Source organism: Gossypium hirsutum, chromosome D03, assembly GCF_007990345.1.
Source record: "Gossypium hirsutum isolate 1008001.06 chromosome D03, Gossypium_hirsutum_v2.1, whole genome shotgun sequence".
NCBI lineage: Eukaryota > Viridiplantae > Streptophyta > Magnoliopsida > Malvales > Malvaceae > Gossypium > Gossypium hirsutum.
Genome location: NC_053439.1, coordinates 45,078,797 through 45,096,525, shown reverse-complemented (window position 1 = coordinate 45,096,525; position 17,729 = coordinate 45,078,797). Strand labels below are relative to the sequence as shown.

Sequence of the window (17,729 nt, the reverse complement as noted above, 5' to 3'; positions counted from 1 at the left end):
ACTTCTCAAAATTTAAAAGAATATGAGAATCAAATTCTAAAAAAGATTAAAGGGATTAAAATGAAATTTACAACTAAACGGCGAAATCATAAAATTTACCCTTTCTCGCAACAAAAATAATATTTAGTATAGTGGTAGTGTACTTTTTATCTCATAAACAATCTTAAAAAATTGTCATGTGCCATTTTTATAATACATATTTCTTTTAATATTTTATTATATCATTATAGAATACTTGTCAACTGCTTATGGAATTTAAAAACTCGTACTAAATATTTTCCACAACTCAATGGAGTGAAAAAGTTTTGCCCAATTCACAAAGACCCATTGGATTTATTGTGTTAAGGCTCATTTTATGGAATTATAATTGATCCAATAAAAGGCGGGAGACGAAATTGTTACGTTAATTTTCCCGCGAGAAAAACATTTCCCCGCTTCTCATTTTTCGTTTTTTTCTTTAATAATGTTTTCCTTTTTATATATAGCTCCTATATTTCCCCCCTTCTTACGTCAATCGAATCGAAACCCCTCAAGTTTTGTTCCAATTTGTCTAAATCGGTGAAAAAAGATTAACAATGCCTGCAATTGCCGATCGCAGTTCGTCTCCTTTCAAGGCAATGTTGACCGCCAAGAGCTGCGAGCTGGCTGGATCCGGCGGCTGCTGCCCTCCTCAGAAACGGAGGTTAAGGTCCGATACGGCAGCGGCGGCCAAAGAGAGTCCGGTTTCAACGCCTATGAAACTCAAATCGCCACGACGTCGTCTAGATTCAAGTCCAAGCAGCCCTGCAAATGTGAGACATTACTTTTAATGTTTACCTTTTCTGTTCACCGTATGGTAGCTTTTGTTTGAGCTGGTTATGTCATTTTTTATGATTTTCAGGCTAAGTAAAATGTAATTAGTAGGAAGCGCTTATTTGGTTTTTTAGATAAATTAAGAAAACTAGTTAAGTATGGATTCGTTCCTTTTTAGTGCTTGATGAAGTTCATGTCATACAAAAAAAAAATAGAGAGAGAGAGAGAGAAGAGAACATTGGATGAGGTGTAAAACGCTGCTAATATTGCTTAATCCTATTTATTTCAGAGAGTTAAGAAAGATCCGAGTGGAAAAACATTGAAGAAATGTTGGAACCCGAGAGGTAATTTTACAGATCTTTCATCTTTTAGGCCTTTCAAAAGTTGAGCAATCATTGCTAAAATTCAATTGGTTTTGACTTATTTTGTTTACAGATGTTGAGCAAATAAGGGCTGTGAAGGAGGCTGTACATGTTTCAACAGCTCCATCAACTGTTGTGTGCCGAGAAGATGAGCAAAAAAGGGTTTTGGATTTTTGCAAGGCATGTGTCCAACAAGAGAAAGCTGGGAGCTTGTATGTATGTGGATGCCCTGGGACTGGGAAATCATTATCAATGGAGTTAGTAAAACAGCAAGTTATTGATTGGGCGAAAATGGTAGGTTCATTTTTCGTTGTCGCTTTATCTTGGAATGTTATTGAAGTGGGTAATCATTTTTAATTATTCATTTTTTCTAGCAGGAAGGTTTGCAGCCACCTGAAGTATTAGCAATGAATTGCACTTCTTTGGCAAATACGTCAGTGATATTCAGTAAGGTATTGTTACTGACACTTATATGACATTGAGAGCTTGGATTTCGTATATGTTAACCTGATGATTGCCTTGGCAGATTCTTGGCATGCACCAACCAAAGAAGAAAAGCATAGGCTCAGCATCACCTTTGCAGCATTTGCAGAATCTGTATTCCAGCAAGCAGGCACAATCTAGCTCAAAGATGATGTGAGAAATTTACTCTCTATCGGGTTGAAGCATCTTTATTTCCTCCCATGGCTGTAACAGGACATCAAATTTTTGCAGGTTAATTATTGCTGATGAGTTGGATTATTTGATTACAAGGGACAGGGCAGTACTTCATGATCTTTTCATGCTTACAACTTTTCCGTTCTCAAGATGTATATTGATAGGTATCATTCATTCCAACTATGTATTATCAATATGCTTATTTCTATGTCATTTGTCTTGATTCATGCTACCATTCACTCATGCATGTTGGTTTTTCCCTTTTGTTTTTGCAGGAATAGCAAATTCCATTGATCTAGCTGATAGGTTTCTTCCAAGACTCCAGTCATTGAACTGTAAGCTCCTTACTTTCATTACATTGGTTAATACTTATAGTTGGCTTTATTATTTTGTGAACTATCATCTGGCTTCTTCCTAGTTTGGCCACCTAAGCACTAAAGTCAAGCATGAAAGCATCTTGAAAGCAGTTCTATATATACTAGGCTCTTTTCTATAGTAGTTGCTACTTGCAATGATGCAATACGGATGCTTGGCTGTTCTGAAATTAATTCTAATTTATTAAACTACCATTTCTCTATGTTAGGCAAGCCTATGGTTGTAACTTTCCGTGCTTACTCTAAAGATCAAATCCTTTCAATACTTCAGGAGAGGCTCTTGGTAATTACTACATTCCACTTTCACTCATGGTTCTGAAGTACTTTAAATTTTAATCTTGTGGCAAATTCAATGTTATTGAGTTTTATTGGCTTTCCACTCTATAGGTACTTCCGTATATTGTCTTCCACCAGCAAGCATTAGAACTTTGTGCCAGAGTAAGTTGTACTGGTTCTTTTGTAAACCTCATACTGCCTTCAATTAATCTACTTTTGATCAATATTAACAGCTTGAAATTAACAGAAAGTAGCAGCTGCATCTGGGGATATGAGGAAAGCTCTTTCTGTTTGTAGGTCAGTGTTTCATTGCAACTTAACTATCACCTGAAGTATCAATTGGTTCTATTTTAATAGCCCTAGAAGTAACGTTAGTGATTTAGTTAAAATTCACCGCAGATGCTGGAATTTAATATTATTTCAAGCAAGATTTTTTGTTATAATTAACATTCTTGAAACACTATTAGTCTCAAGGCATTTTGAATGTTTAAATTATTTTCCTGAGGGAATACAAAAAAGAATGATTGAACTCTAATTTGTGGTTAGTTTGTGTACTCAACAATTTATTCATGCTTTTTCATCTCTTAAGAATCAATGCTATACTTTTTTTATTTCCTATGAGTAAGACCTCCTTGCTGACTAGAGTAGCTGCTTTAAATATCTTCTGACATTCTTCAGTTGTTCCAGGAGTGCGGTGGAAATTCTTGAAGCAGAATTAAGGGAATCTGCAAGCAATACTGGTTTGACATCAGCAGAGGGGGATTTCGTTAGTCCACAGACAGCCCTCGCTCATGAAGTGTTCCCGTCACAAGAAAATAATACTGTAAGTCTTCTGCAACAGCATAATGTTACTGTTTCCAAGCTTGAGCTTGGTATATTAGTCTTTATACATCATCCATACCAGTCGCCTCTCGTCCAGTTGCTTACATGATATGTTTCAGGTGAGGATTGATCATATGGCTCTTGCATTGTCAAAGACATTCAGATCACCTATAGTCGACACTATACAGTCTCTTCCTCAGCATCAACAAGTAAGTCTGAAGCCTATAAAGAATATAACAGACCAATAGTTAATCTAATAGTCATTTCTGCTGGTTCATCTTCTCTAATGCTGTTGAGTTTGATAACAGATCATACTTTGCTCTGCTGTGAAGTACTTCCGTGGTGGAAAGAAGGATACAACTGTCGGGGAGGTGTGCCTTTCTTAAAGTTTGATAATAATGAGCTGAAACATTTATTAATTGCATGATTGACTTATAATTGTTGTATTTTGGTGCAGTTGAATAAATCTTACATTGACATTTGCAAATCAGCATTGATCCCGCCAGTTGGAATTTTGGAATTCTCAAGTATGTGCAGAGTGTTAAATGACCAGGTAGCTAAAGTATTCCTATTCTTCAATTTTAGCTCAACTCATGGCCTAACTTTAGATGGCAGCAGTAACTGTTTTCTCTAGAGGCATTATTAACTATCTAACTAGACCAAACATGGAAGGGAGGTTGACATGATTCTATATGCAGGGGCTCTTCAAATTAGGTCAGTCTCGCGATGATAAGTTCAAGAGAGTCACACTAAAAGTTGATGAAGCCGACATCTCCTTTGCTTTGCAGGTACAGGTTCATCATTACTGCACGGACAACATTTTATCTGCTCGAGTAATAATTGTTTCTTACCGTTACCCATTTATCTGGAACAGGGAGTTCGTTTGTTTAGGAATTGTCTTCAGTAATACTGCATTACTTGTAATAGGTTGATATGTGGGCTGTTTCCAATCTTCAGCTTTCCTGCTCAATTCATGACTTAAAGGTTTGAAAAACTGTTTCTACTTCGTACAATTATTGTAATGTCCTAGGTTAGCATGTGCTTGTCTTTCCATATTAGTTTATATTTGATAGTGTTGACCAGATACATGAATGATTATTTATAATGGTGTGGAAATGATTAATTAAATGCCATCAAAGACTAGACTATAAATAATGGCTTTCTGTCTGAGAACAACACGACAGAATATTGATTGTCCGATAGAAAAACTTTCTTGTTAGTACACCTGCAACTGCAAGTGATAGTTTTTTTGCATGAGTATATACATAGTTGGTCTGTTTTTTTATGAAGTAACTCATTGCCTTTCACTTTCAAGTTTTCACGTTAACTTAAAAAATTAGAAACACATTTCCACAGGCATGGCATTCCTGGGCGGTGGGCAGGTTTAGTCTGCTTCAGTATTGCAACACCTTGAGGATGGGAATGGGAAAGTGGAACTATTGGCTATTCGGCCACTATTTCTTCCAGCAGAACTTGCAATTGTTAACAATTTGATACCAATTGTAAATTTCAAATATATTTATTTATTTTTGTGCAAGAATTCATTTATTTTTTTCCTCTACTTGATGCCTGATGGGATTCTTGTGTAATATTGGTTCTTTTTATTTATATATGTATAATAAACATATATTGTAAGTTATTAAAAAGAAATGAAATTGATGTAGCAAAGGAAATAGTAAATAATATCAAATGTAGAATGCCTACAAATAAACTAAAAAGTTAATACTAGAACTTACTATAATATTCAATCACTCAATAGTGGAGCATGGAAGGCAAAGCCCACCTCATTATTTATTTCCAAATTCAACTCTCTGTATCTACTTTTACTACTACTAATGATACTACTGCTTTCTCCTCCAATTGCCAAACTCAGTGACTGCCATTTAGTCAAACAGACCAGCAACAAGGTCTTCATCTGACTCCTCTTCCTCCTCCTTGGCTGGCTCGCTCTGCTCTGCTTTCTCTTCCTTGGCTGAAGTTGCTGGGGCAGCGGCATCCCCACCAACTGCAACCGCAAACTTGGTCGGATCCTATTGTTTAATCAACAAAAAACCCTCATTATTGTCAAGATTTAATAAGACAAGTAGAAACAAAATGAAATGTGCATGATAAGAAGCCAACCTTGAGGTATTCTTTGATTTTTTCAGCTTGAGGGAAGGTATACTCAGTAGCTACAGCAAGAGAAAGAGCAGTCTTGTATGCATTAATAAACATATGAGGTGCAGCAGCGAGAGTCGGGAACGAAACCGCCAGCGAAAGGGAAGTGACATTGGAGAGCCAGCTCCTAAACTTCTCCATAAGGTCATCTTCAGTTAAGTCTAGCACCTCAGGGCTGAACACTGTTCCATTGTCATAAACAGATACCACTACCAGTCCATAAGAGAATGGCCTTATCCCAAGCTTTGAAAGCAGGGCTGCCTCGGATGAACCCACTTTCTCACCCTTTCTAATCAGCTCCACTGCAGTCACGATTTCGACTGTACCTTTGTTGATCTTGGTTGGAATGTTGAGCACCTGATGACAGGATACATGAGAGGTTGTAAAAAGCATAAATCAAGTGCATATATATGTATATATACAAACCTGAAAGAAGGATGTTTGAGAAGGATCAAGGCCAGTGTTGCCAGGGGGAACAATGACATCAATTGGAGCAACGAGACCCACACGTGCTGGAGCCCCAACCTGAACATCAATGCAAATCACCATACATGAAAAGGGCTTATGCTATTCATCCTCCATGGACAAAACATGTCAAACGCCCAAGTCCAAGCAAAACAGATTTATTATAGATAAAGCATAGCATTGTAAAAATATTTGACGTCAAAATCAGAAAAATCCAAACAACATATTTATTCATCATGGAGTGAACAATTAATATTCATAAATCATATAAACATATTAGATCATTATTAGTAAATACTAACCCTTAGGCTAAAGTGACAACAAATAAGTGCTAATCAAGGATTAGTTACCAAATTGAGAAAACTTAAAATCATGAGATTAATTTAAACAAATTTCAAGGGGCCAACAGTTATGAATGAATAAAAAACAAAATTCTACGATCCATATATATATGTACCTTGTATTTTGCAATTTCTTCACGAACTTCCTTCAAATCACCCTTGGTAAAGATGAACCCTACGTTACCCTGGTAAAAACAACATGAGAAGCAAGCCACAAAATGATCATCAACTTTAAAGAATAAATTAAAGAAAAAAACCCCGAGAACCAAAAAAGTTGTAAAAAAGGAAAAGAAAGAAATTACCACAAGCAAAGGGAGGAGGTTTTTGAAAGCATCGTTACCGGTTCTTTCAGCGTGCAGCCTAATGGAGCGCTTCATCATAGTGTTCTTACCCATGAGGATGATAGAGTCACCCCTCAAACCTTTCCTGATGTTTTGCATTTGAGTGGATCCCACGTTATCGGCAGCCACAACCAACACCTGTGTGTACTCATCCAGGAGACGACACAGCTTTTGATCGTACTGCGATTTCTTCTCCCTCTTCGCTGGATTCAACACCATTTTCGCTTCCCTTAACCAATACAAAAACTACCCTTTTAACCCTATATCAAAACCCTTGCAGCAGCAGCAGCACCACTACCATGCATGACCATAATCTTCATATATATGTAACACTAAGCATACTGGGGTTCATTTCATGGGCTCTGAACCGGGTATTGGATCCAGATAACCTAGTAAGTACTAGAATACGTGTTGGTTGGATGCTTTCAATCTTCTTTAACTGAATTCCTCCTTTTGTGCTCTCCAATCATATCCCAACAAATTTTCATTTTATATTTGCATGAATACCCTTTTTCTTTCTATAAATTTCTTTTTTTTTTTGGGTGAACCCAATCGTACATCTCCAAATTATCAATATTTTCCCAATCTTACATCCTCCAGTCAACTTAGCAATTAAATATTAGCTTGAATATGCATAAAATTTTAAATACATATACATATATATCACATGAACAAGTTTGAATTTTATGTATTATAAAAATAAAAATATTTTTTAATTGATATGGTAGTGATAGTTTAAGAATTTAGTTAAAGATATATTATACAGTTAAACTTTATTTTATTTGAAAAAAAAATTACTTAATGAAAACATATTTAATTAGTCATTGAACTCGCTCAAGTGAATATCTTTAAAAAAATTTTACATTTTGAATAGATGTTTAATTGTCTAAGACTCTATCATTGAGATTTACTTGAAAGGTCAAATGTATACACACGTATCTTCAAATCTTTTTGGTGGTTGATAAAATTTTATGTAATAGTAAAATACACAATATATTTAGAAAAGGAATTCGAATTTAAATTAAATTTTAAAGATAATATTATTAAAAGTAAAGATTATAAATTTTTTAAAAAAATTTTGAGAATTATAAAGAAACTTAAATAGTACCTTTATCATAAAAAAAAAACAAAGAGCATCTTTCAAAATGAGAAATAGTGTACCACTTACTAAGCATCTTTTAAAGCATGGATCCATGTTAGTGATGCCAACATTCATGTGATTTAACCTTTTTTTTTTCTTGCTTGAATGTACCTTTTACGTATCTTGAGATTTTCTTTTCAAACTATTAAAAAATTATGTTTTGTTGAAATATAAAAAACAATTTTTTAAAAAATAAAATAAAAATACAAGAAAATTAAATAAAGTAAAAAGTTATTTTTTATTGATTATATTAATAATTTGTAAAATTAAACATGTTAAAAATAAGAAAATTTTAAATTTAAATTTAATTGGTGAATTTATCTCGTTGATATAAAGTTATTCTTCTTCTTTTAATAATTTTTAAATATAAGAATCTTTTTATTATGAGAATGTAGCACTTACCTTTTTGTGAATTTTCGTCGACATTATTGGTACCAATTGAAATGTCTCTTCAAGATCTTTTTAATGATACATGTGACATCTATTTTAGTAGAGTAATTAGGAGAATAATTTTTGAAGTTTCTGGTATATGCATTTTGTTAGTTTCGAGTAGTTGACTTTGACAAACTCGAAAAATTCATATTTAGATCTTATTTGTTTCGAAATTTAGATGTTTTTCATAGTATGAATTATGTACTTTCATTTGGTATAATTAACTCGGTCATATGAGTCTTGTGCTAAGAGATATGAAATCTTAAAGTAGGCTGGTTGGAACTGTTAACTCAGAAAATCTGAGCAGATTGTGATGGTTTCTTATATTTTGATTTTCAAAACTTATGATTTTGATAATCGATTTTGATGACACAAGTTTCTATGTTTTAGTACTGCATTCGGTCTTTAAATTTATGTTTTTACAATATGAAAATGCCAAATGAATTATGAATTTGAATGGCCTCAAGAAAACCAAATGATTATGAAGTTTTTGAATTTTAAGGTTTCGAAATTTCCGCTTTTAATTTTTAAAAAGAATATTTTCAGCCCAAATAAATATTATTTAGTAGAAAATTATATTTTATTTATTTTTTAAAAAATATTTTATTTGTATATATTTATATATGCATTTTATTAAATTGTACAACTATTGTGTTTTAGTTTGTTAATAAGGTTATTATACAACCGATATGTATTAAGATTACACAAAAATCCATATCTTTTTAATCTTATAGTTTATTAATTGAATCTTGATCTTTAAGTTTCATTTTTAAATTTTAGGTTATTTGTGTAAATTGTTACTCAAGTGTCGGTTCAATAAGTGGCTTAAATTCCTTTAATTTTTAATTCTTGAAAAATCAATTTAAAATATTTTTATGTTATTTATGAAATATATGATATTTTGTCCATGTTTTATGAATAGGAGTTAAGGATGTAGCATAGTTTTATTATTTTGTTTTTGAAGTAAAACCAGTTAAAATGCATTAATAAAACCAAGAGAGAGAAACACAAAATCCAATAGATAACTAAGTTGTCCTTACAATCAAAACATAATAAATGAACTAAACAAATAAAGCTTTTTAGCTTCATAATTCCAACGTGTCCGCACTCCAACTTAAATAACAAACAACTAGTTTAGTGCTAACCTTCATTTTAGAAGACTCTTTGTTGAGTATTTTAGAGTGTGTGTCCTACAGATGGGTTAAACTGTGTATTTATATGATATAATTATTGTTTATGGATGTGATATTATAGATAAGTTCCCGCGCACGTCTACACGTACCCTACTCTAAGGTTAACACGTGTTTTCTAGATGTAGGTTCGCCTACATGGTAGTGCGAACCCACATTATGCGGTCTCATAGAAGAGTGCGAGCACATTGCATGTGAACCGAAAGTGCGAACCACGTAAAGTATGGGTCAGGACCCAATCAGGTAATCAGGGAGCGAGTCGGTAACGGGTTGATAGTAGCGAGTATCATAATAATTTGTCTCCCGCCTGGTTCGAAGAAGAGTTATAAAGTGACTCTTCTTAGAACTTGGTTTCGTGATATGAGAGTTCACATAAGTAGAAGCTTATTAAATACTTTTCGTGCTTTAACTTGTCACGTACACTTCGCCACATGTTAAGAAGTGATATAGTTGTACACAATTACTTGTGCCTTTATTCTCAGGTATAGGAACTGTTAAAATGTAGAATCCCTTTAAAAGGAGTTTACTTGAGCCCTAAAAATTAAACTGTTTGAATTTGAAATTTTGAAGGAGTCGCTGTTAAGGAGAACAACTTTAGAGGTAATTTTCTTAAAATCCCCATTGTTCTTGTGATTTTTTCTAGGTTTATTAGAATAAAATGGCTAGGATGAGAGGAAACAATTGTGTTATTTAGGGTATCTTTTCACAACATCGTGAACTGAGTACTCCGGTGGAGGCAAAGGCTTATGTTTGCACCATCAAAGAGGAAGAAATGAATCATTTTTTGGCTGTTCGGGGAATTCAATTACCTAATTTCGTTTACGACTTCTCAACCGCCGAAGAATCAAACCAATTAAGCAATACCATCGATGGAAGTTTCTTACTTCCACTGCACGTGATAGAAACAGGTTTCCATTTACCACTCCACCCTTTCTTCTGCCATTTTCTCGATGAATACAAGATAGCTCTGGGATAATTATCTAGCTTTTCGTGGTGCATCATAATGGAATATTTCATTGAATGCAATCGGCGAGAGGAGGTGCCATTGATTGTTGTTTTCCAAAATTTGTACCAACGTGCAATCGAGGAGGTTTAGTAAGTTTGCTTAATTTTTCTCATCGCGAAAATGTAGAATCAATCATCTTGAATTGGTCTTCGAACCTTCACCTAAATTGTTGCAAGTACATACGGGTTTAGTACAAGCTTAAAGTTGGTCTTGATTTTCCAATTGAATGGTCGATACCTATTAAGAGTATGTGCCTAAAAAATGAGAGATTATGTCTGAAGTAAGGTGGGGTCAGTATTATAGACTTCACAAGGGTCGCATACTAGATTTAGAAGAAGTGCTAATTGTTAGGAATGTATTTCAGCACTGCCTCTTAAATCTGAATCCTAATAGATGGCGGCCTATTGATGATGGTAATGGTGCGAATACCATGAGGGTATTGCCTGCGCAATTTACGTGGCCACTTGGAGCCACTGATGATTTGGGGCTTATACTCTTAAGAAAGAAAGAGAAACCTAAGAATTATTTTTAAAGCTTTTGTAAATTAAAGCCTCGTCCATGGTTCTCTAAACCTGTAGGGGATCTAGAGAGTGATGTGAACCTATTATGATAACTGGTGCTGATAATAGACTTCTTGGTGATGCAAGTATAGTTTGTGCTGTTGAAAAGAATTCAAAGGAATCCATAAGCCTGTCCAAGAAGATCGACGAATATATAGATGTTCAATCGTTCATGCATAATATACGAGTCGGTCTCTTTGGTACTTCCACTAGAGAAGAAAGTGCAAGTAGTAAGAAGAAGTGGAAAACTACTATTGGGGTTGCCAATATCATTCTGAGTAGCGAAGATGAGGGCACCCCTGTAAAGGAACTTCACCGAAAGAAATGAAAAGATAATGCTGCAACATCTGGCGATGAACATTATTTCCGTGGCACAAACATCTCAACATGCAAAATTTTTCTTATAGTCTTATTGAGGTGAGTAAACAGTGGAAAAACTCCATGCCCAAAGAAGCAAAAGAGCACATTTGTCCTTTTATATCGTCTAGTTGTATAAAAAATCTTCCTTACAAGAGCTTATACTATCTCTCCAAGTAGCCTTAGCTGAAGTTGGCATGGTCAGTGTGGGGCTCGCTGAGGGTATTGGCGAAATAGAAACAAAGAAGAAAGAGACTAAAAATGCTTATTAGCCTACCATAGGGGCACTAGAAAGGTCTTGCGAATTACATAAGGGCTTGGATGAAGAAAACAAGAAATTAGTGGAGCAGAATAGGAGGCTATAGGAATGTCTCACCCTTATTGAAAAATACATTGAAAAATTACATGGAGTGGTCGCAGGTGAGCGAGTTGATAAGGATGTCTTGGAAGTGACCATGAAAAGTAAGGATGAGCAACATAAACTTGCTATGGCTAATCTGGTGAAGAGTTATGAAGAGGCTTTAGAAAAGTATAAAAGTGATACCATGCAAAGCTTTCAAGACTACTTGCCAGATTTAAAGTCTAACTTCTTGTTGCACGCTCAGGTAGTTGGTGGTCCCTTCGATGTTTCCAAGGAAAACTTTGATGCTTTTAGTCACCTCAATGATGCCCAATTGGATTTTTATTTTGATTTCTCTTCTAGAGCAGCTTGGGAGGAATTTTTAGAAGAATGGAAGAATTCTAGCAGGCTTTACTTCGCTAAAAATCCTACTGAGATGAAAGTAGCTCCCATTGCTGGATGTAAAGGGGATGGAAACAAAAGAGAAGACGAAGGAGAAGATGAAAAGCTCGTCGACCCCAATGATACCAGTGCTAATTCATAATTTCATTGTACTTGTTTTTTTTTTTAATTTGAAATGAAAATAATCTATGTTTATTTTGTATTGAAACAATGTGGTGTTTGACTGTGAATTTAATTGAGCAAACTGCATAATCAAGTTGTCATAAAAAATTAGTCAAAAAATATAATTTAACTAGTGATTGGTAAATCGGCTAACACAAATGAGATTGTTCATGATATTAAATCGAATTAACTTAGATTGTGATATTAAATCAACGAACCTTAACGATATTAGCTGTGATTTTTAATCAGCGAGTTGTTTTGAGATGCGATCTTGAATCAGCTAATTCAAATAGGATTGTTCATGAAATTAAATCGAATGAACTTACGTTGCGATATTAAATCAATGAACCTTAATGATATCAGCTGCGATATTAAATCAGCTAGTTGTTTGGAGTTGCGATCTTAAATCAGGTAACTCAAACAAGATTGTTCATGGTATTAAATCAAATGAACTTAGGTTGTGATCTTAAATCAACGAACCTCAATGATATCAACTACGATATTAAATCAATGAACTATTTAGAGTTGCGATCTTAAATCATTTAAGTCAAATAAGATTGTTCATGATATTAAATCGAATGAACTTAGGTTACGATATTAAATCAGAGAACCTTAACAATATCAGTCGTGATATTAAATCAACGAGTTGTTTGGACTTGCGATCTTAAATTAGCAAACCTTAAATATATTAGTTGCGATCTTAAATCAGTGAACTGTTTGGAGTTGCGATCTTAAATCAGCTGACTCAAATCAGATTGTTCATAATATATAAAGTAAACAATATTTGGAAATAATGTATCTTTCTTGAAAAAAAGGGACAAATCATTCATACATAATATTTTTTGATATAGAGTGCATTCTATGTGCGAGGTAGAATAGGGCCATCCATTTTTACTATTCTGTAACCTCTATAGCCTATTTTTTCTACAACTTTGTAGGGTCCATCCTAATTTGGGGTAATTTTTCCTTGTTGCGATGCTGGAAATCTTGCTTCACTATTTCTTAAAACAAGATCACCCATTTAAAACTACTTGTTCTTCACTTTGGAATTATAATATCTAGCAACTTGTTGGGCTCGTGCAGTATTTTTAATCTCTACTGTCTCCCTAACTTCATCGACAAGGTCTAATTTGAGTCGAATGGCCTCTTAGTTTGCACTTTCATCTAAATGAGTTGTTCTGTGAGATCGCAAGCTTATCTCAGCAGGGATTATTGCCTCTGCCCCATATACATGTGAGAATGTTGTCTCTCCAATTGCTATGTGAGGTGAGGTTCGTAGAGCCCATATAATTCATGGTAGCTCTTCTAACCAAGCACCTTTGGCCTCATCAAGTTTTTTCTTCAGAGCTGTTAGAATCTTCTTATTCATTGCCTCTACTTAACCATTTATTTGGGGAGCTTTTACAGAGCTTTGAGCGAGAGAAATCTGTAGGTCATTGCAAAATTTCTTAAATTTTCCATGAAATTGGGTTCCATTGTCTGTTATAATCAGGCATGGAATGTCAAACCTACAAACAATAGATTTTTTTTAAAAAAAGACTCTATTTGTCTCTCTTTGATGGTAGCCAAAGCTTTAGTTTCTATCCACTTAGTGAAGTACTCCACAGCTACAACTGTGAATTTCTTTTGAGCTGTGACTATTGGAAATAGACTCAAGATGTCAATTCTCCAAGTTACAAATGGTCAAAGGCTAGACATTATTTGCATAGGCTCAGCTGGTGCTCGCTATACTTGAGCATATTTTTTATAAAAATCATAAGTGCGAACCATATGCTGTGTATCATTCTGTACAGTTGGCCAGTAGTATTCCTGCCTAAAGACCTTTTATGCTAACAATCTCCCACCTAGATGATCACTGCATATTCCCTCATGTATTTCTCTCATAACATACTCAACTTTTGAGAGAGCAAGACATCTCAAAAGAGGTTGGGAGTAGCCTTTTTTTATAAAGCATACCTTCTAACAGGATATATCTAAAGGTAATAGAATAAATGATTTTAATTGAATGAGAAATGAATAATTTATAGATATAAGGAAATATTAAATGTAAATTATAGCATCCTACCTTGTAGCCTTATGCTGAATTTTGGCGAGCTCCTTTTTGCTTAGGTGGTAAGTTTCCCCTTGTAGTGCTTGTACAATGGTTGTTATCCAAGTTTTTTTTCCTGGTTCAGATTGAGCACTTGATAAGTGTCATAGCTTAGGGTGGCTCTATGCTCTAACAAGATGTTTCCTCTCTGTTCAATAGTAATAGAGACGCTAACTTTGATAGAACATCAATTTTGGTGTTCTTCGTCTTGGATAGTTGTCTAACTTGTACCTTATTAAACTAAACTAGTAGCTGGGCTGATATGGCATGGTACTTCTTTAAGCTTGACTCCTTTAATTTATATTCCCCATTCATTTACTTTGCTACGAGCTGAAAATCAGTATGTATGATCAATTTATTTACCCTTAGCTGTAGAGCCACTTGTAATCCTGAAATCAGTTCCTCGTACTCTACAGTGTTCTTAGATGCCTAGAAGCCTAAAGATAGCCCATACTGCCATTCATTTTCATCAGGATCTGTAAGAAGAACACTTGCTCCTGACTCAAGCCATCAACATAAACTGTCCAATACTTTGGCTTCACAACTGAACTCGTTTGCCCCTATGATGAATTAGCTACTACATCTTATGTAATCAATAGAAAATTTTTTTAGAACTAAATGTATACTTGTAATAAAATATCGTAAAGTATCTGTCAAGTAAAATTTCAATAATTTTTGTGACATGCTATCGTATCATTTACGTGAGTAATAGTGTTTGAAATTAAAAGTTACCTGCAGGGTTGACCGCTTTCGGACGTACCAACGTCTAAAGTAGAAATCTTGCACAAAATATGTTAAATATGCGATATCTGCAAGTATACGAGTCATGTTGTAATATAGTTACAACGAAGTAGGTGAGTACTCCGAGGACTTACCTAAGGGAGGCGAGCACTAAATTAATCCTAATCTAAGGAAAAATAGAGATAATTAGTACTTTAAAAAAATTATATTACAAACATAAAGAAAGAGTTTTTAATAACTAAAGAAATAAAAAAATATATAAATAGAAAAACTACGAAAATTTGCTATGGAAACTTAATCAAATCTGAACATGAGTGACTAGCTCGCTTCAATAATTATAACTAACTATTGCTTCGGGCTCCCTGTTCACCCAATTAGTCATTACCTTAGTAGGATCTCTCGATTTTCCACTAGAATAATGGGTCAGCAATAATTACTTATCTCTCGACCTCACTGTCTAGACTGGTTTGGAGTTAAGGTGTTCACGAATAGACCATCACAATTTTGGGTTAATTACCACCTAAATGACTTTCTAGGGTAGTCAAGCTTAGGGTTTAAATTCCTCCTTTCTTAAATAGATGATTCGCTTGAGAAAGCCCTACAAATCAATAAATTGATCATACCTCCACTCGCTAATCCCCCACAAAAGGATTAGTTCCTCATGGATCTCAAAAACATAATAAACTTGATGTGAGAGATGAACATTAATAAAAAATTAAGAGATTAAGGTTTAAGAGAAGCCAAAATTGTATTTAATTGAAACATGGAATCCACAAATATTTGATCAAGTTCCACAAATCAGATCTCCCGACAAATGCAAAATTGAAAATAGCCTAAAGTTTAAGAAAAGGGAAAAACTAAAATTTGAAACTATGAAGAAAATTATACAATATGAAAAGTTGTCCATAACAAGAGTTAAATGAGCCTATTTATAGAGTTAAGGTTGCCGTCATCCTCAACCCTAGGTCAATTGATGCTCTCGTATTTAATATTTGATTGTATAGACCAAAATGCCTCTAACTCATAAATATTTCTCGTACAGAACCAGTGTCGCAACACCCTAGTGCCTGTGTCATGACATCGAAGGCAGTGTGCTTGTATTTAAGGTAGTTTCAAGGGTATGTCGCGACACTGAAGTCAGTCTTGGAATTCTTGCTCTCTGCTCCCTATGTTGCGACACCAAACTCCTTGTAATGCAACAAAACAACCAGTATTGAGTTGGTACTCCTAATGGTCTCCTGCACACTCAAAAATTATGTTAGCTCACCCTTAGGCCTCATTCGATCCCTAAGGTCAATAAAAGACTCAAATTACAATTTTTATTGAATATAAATGAAACTAAGAAAACTTAATTAAAACATAATAAAAATGCTTGTATTTAAGCTCCTTAAGTGCGAAAACTAGTTTAATCAGCTACACCGAATTACGACAGATCAAGGGTTTGATGATTTATCAAAAGAGCATTCCACCATGAAATTGGCTAAGATCTGAGCCTTGATCGTTGTTCTTGGGGCATATTCTATTCCAAATTATGTCAATTCAATTCCTCATTTGGTCATTCTTCTTGAAGTATCCACTCTAGATAGAATATCCTTAATGGGTTGATTCACCATGACAGTCATGGGATGAGCTTGGAAGTAAGGTTGTAACTTGCGAGCTGCCACTATTAAAGTGACATGAGTTTTTCTATCTTTGAATACCTTTTTTCGTCATTCTGTAACACTCTGCTAACATAATGTACTGGAAATTAGCGAACTCCCTCTATTCTAATCAAAATTGCTGCTACCATTTCTTCCGAGGTTGCCAGATAAAACTGCTATTAACATAATATAGATTTGTGTTTCTACCCTATTTTTGTGGCTCACAAAGCAGAAATGGAAGCAATAGATCTGAAGGGCTCTATTAGAAAAATAATGGAGTTAATCATATAAACAAAAAATTTAAAATTTCAACTATTTATTAAATTAATATTTTTAAAATTTTACGTTGAAGATAAATAATTAAGTATATAAATAAAATTTTTAAAAAGTTAATTTATGAGAAATGTTGAATGTGAATAACCCAAAGTGATAATTATGATGAAGATAGATAATGGATCTGCACATTCCTTGGCCAAAAGTGGGTTACAGAATGGAAATGGAGAATTTTTAATAGAAAAGATGCCTATTTAGGATGGGTTGGGATGGACGATTGGGTGCGGTGTGGTGCATTTATCTTACTTTTTGTCTCACGCTATAGTATCACTACAATATCTAATCTCACCGCCACCACTGTTTTTACACTAACCGCAGATAAACGCACCGCTCATCCAAACTCACTCTTAATGTCTGTAATGGTTTGGATTAATGAATACAACTTTATTCATTTCCAAAAAATATAATGTTGAAACGAAATTGATACTTAGTTAATCTGATTTAAGTTTTTTTTTTTATTTTAGTTGTTTTGAATTTTAAGCATGATTTCAAATAATTATAATTATAATCATACGAATTGAACTGAAAGAAATTAAATGTTTTATTATTTGTTGAGCAGTCACTTGAGGAACACGTCCCATGTTAAAAGCCTGTTTGGTGAAATAATTTCATAAATAGGAAAATGCAAAAGCAAAGAGAGTACAACTCGGTTTTGCTTTCCTTTTGTTTTCTTGACATTATAGTCATAAATATAAATGTCTCAACTCTCAAACACAACATAAGAGTAAGAAACAAGGATCCAGCAAAGC

At 34.2% G+C, this 17,729-nt stretch overlaps 2 protein-coding genes across 3 annotated transcripts; one reads left to right on the top strand and one right to left on the bottom strand.

Annotated features, from left to right (window-relative positions):
- The first annotated feature begins 405 nt into the window (after positions 1–405).
- LOC107928765 (cell division control protein 6 homolog B) lies at positions 406–4,823 on the top strand. Of its 2 annotated transcripts, none has more exons than XM_041090240.1 (17): positions 406–791; positions 1,082–1,136; positions 1,228–1,448; positions 1,532–1,606; positions 1,681–1,790; positions 1,869–1,975; positions 2,087–2,146; positions 2,395–2,468; positions 2,573–2,623; positions 2,709–2,758; positions 3,149–3,284; positions 3,403–3,492; positions 3,592–3,654; positions 3,741–3,836; positions 3,982–4,071; positions 4,158–4,267; positions 4,640–4,823. In XM_041090240.1, the coding sequence occupies exons 1-16, from the start codon at positions 576–578 to the stop codon at positions 4,188–4,190; spliced, it is 1,527 nt and encodes a 508-aa protein (XP_040946174.1). In that variant the 5' UTR covers positions 406–575; the 3' UTR covers positions 4,191–4,267; positions 4,640–4,823. The 2 variants fall into 2 exon arrangements, with proteins under 2 accessions (XP_040946174.1, XP_016715520.2); XM_016860031.2 differs by having other exon boundaries at positions 452–791; positions 1,529–1,606.
- Positions 4,824–4,944: 121 nt separating this feature from the next.
- Positions 4,945–7,171, bottom strand: LOC107928766 (60S acidic ribosomal protein P0-2). The gene is made up of 5 exons (XM_016860033.2): positions 6,549–7,171; positions 6,363–6,431; positions 5,867–5,965; positions 5,405–5,797; positions 4,945–5,313 (listed from the first exon to the last, which is right to left on the bottom strand). Exons 1-5 carry the CDS (start codon positions 6,804–6,806, stop codon positions 5,167–5,169), a joined length of 966 nt encoding a protein of 321 aa, XP_016715522.1. The 5' UTR covers positions 6,807–7,171; the 3' UTR covers positions 4,945–5,166.
- Positions 7,172–17,729: the final 10,558 nt, after the last annotated feature.

Bases quoted from the DNA above. Each gene is read 5' to 3' on its own strand.
- LOC107928765 (XM_016860031.2), top strand. From the start codon at position 576: ATGCCTGCAATTGCCGATCGCAGTTCGTCTCCTTTCAAGGCAATGTTG. The intron at 1,976-2,086 runs GTATCATTCATT...TTGTTTTTGCAG, and splicing joins CTCAAGATGTATATTGATAG to GAATAGCAAATTCCATTGAT. The intron at 4,072-4,157 runs GTACAGGTTCAT...TATCTGGAACAG, and splicing joins ACATCTCCTTTGCTTTGCAG to GGAGTTCGTTTGTTTAGGAA.
- LOC107928766 (XM_016860033.2), bottom strand. From the start codon at position 6,806: ATGGTGTTGAATCCAGCGAAGAGGGAGAAGAAATCGCAGTACGATCAA. The intron at 5,798-5,866 runs GTTTGTATATAT...TCCTGTCATCAG, and splicing joins CTCAAACATCCTTCTTTCAG to GTGCTCAACATTCCAACCAA. The intron at 5,314-5,404 runs GTTGGCTTCTTA...ATTAAACAATAG, and splicing joins AAATCAAAGAATACCTCAAG to GATCCGACCAAGTTTGCGGT.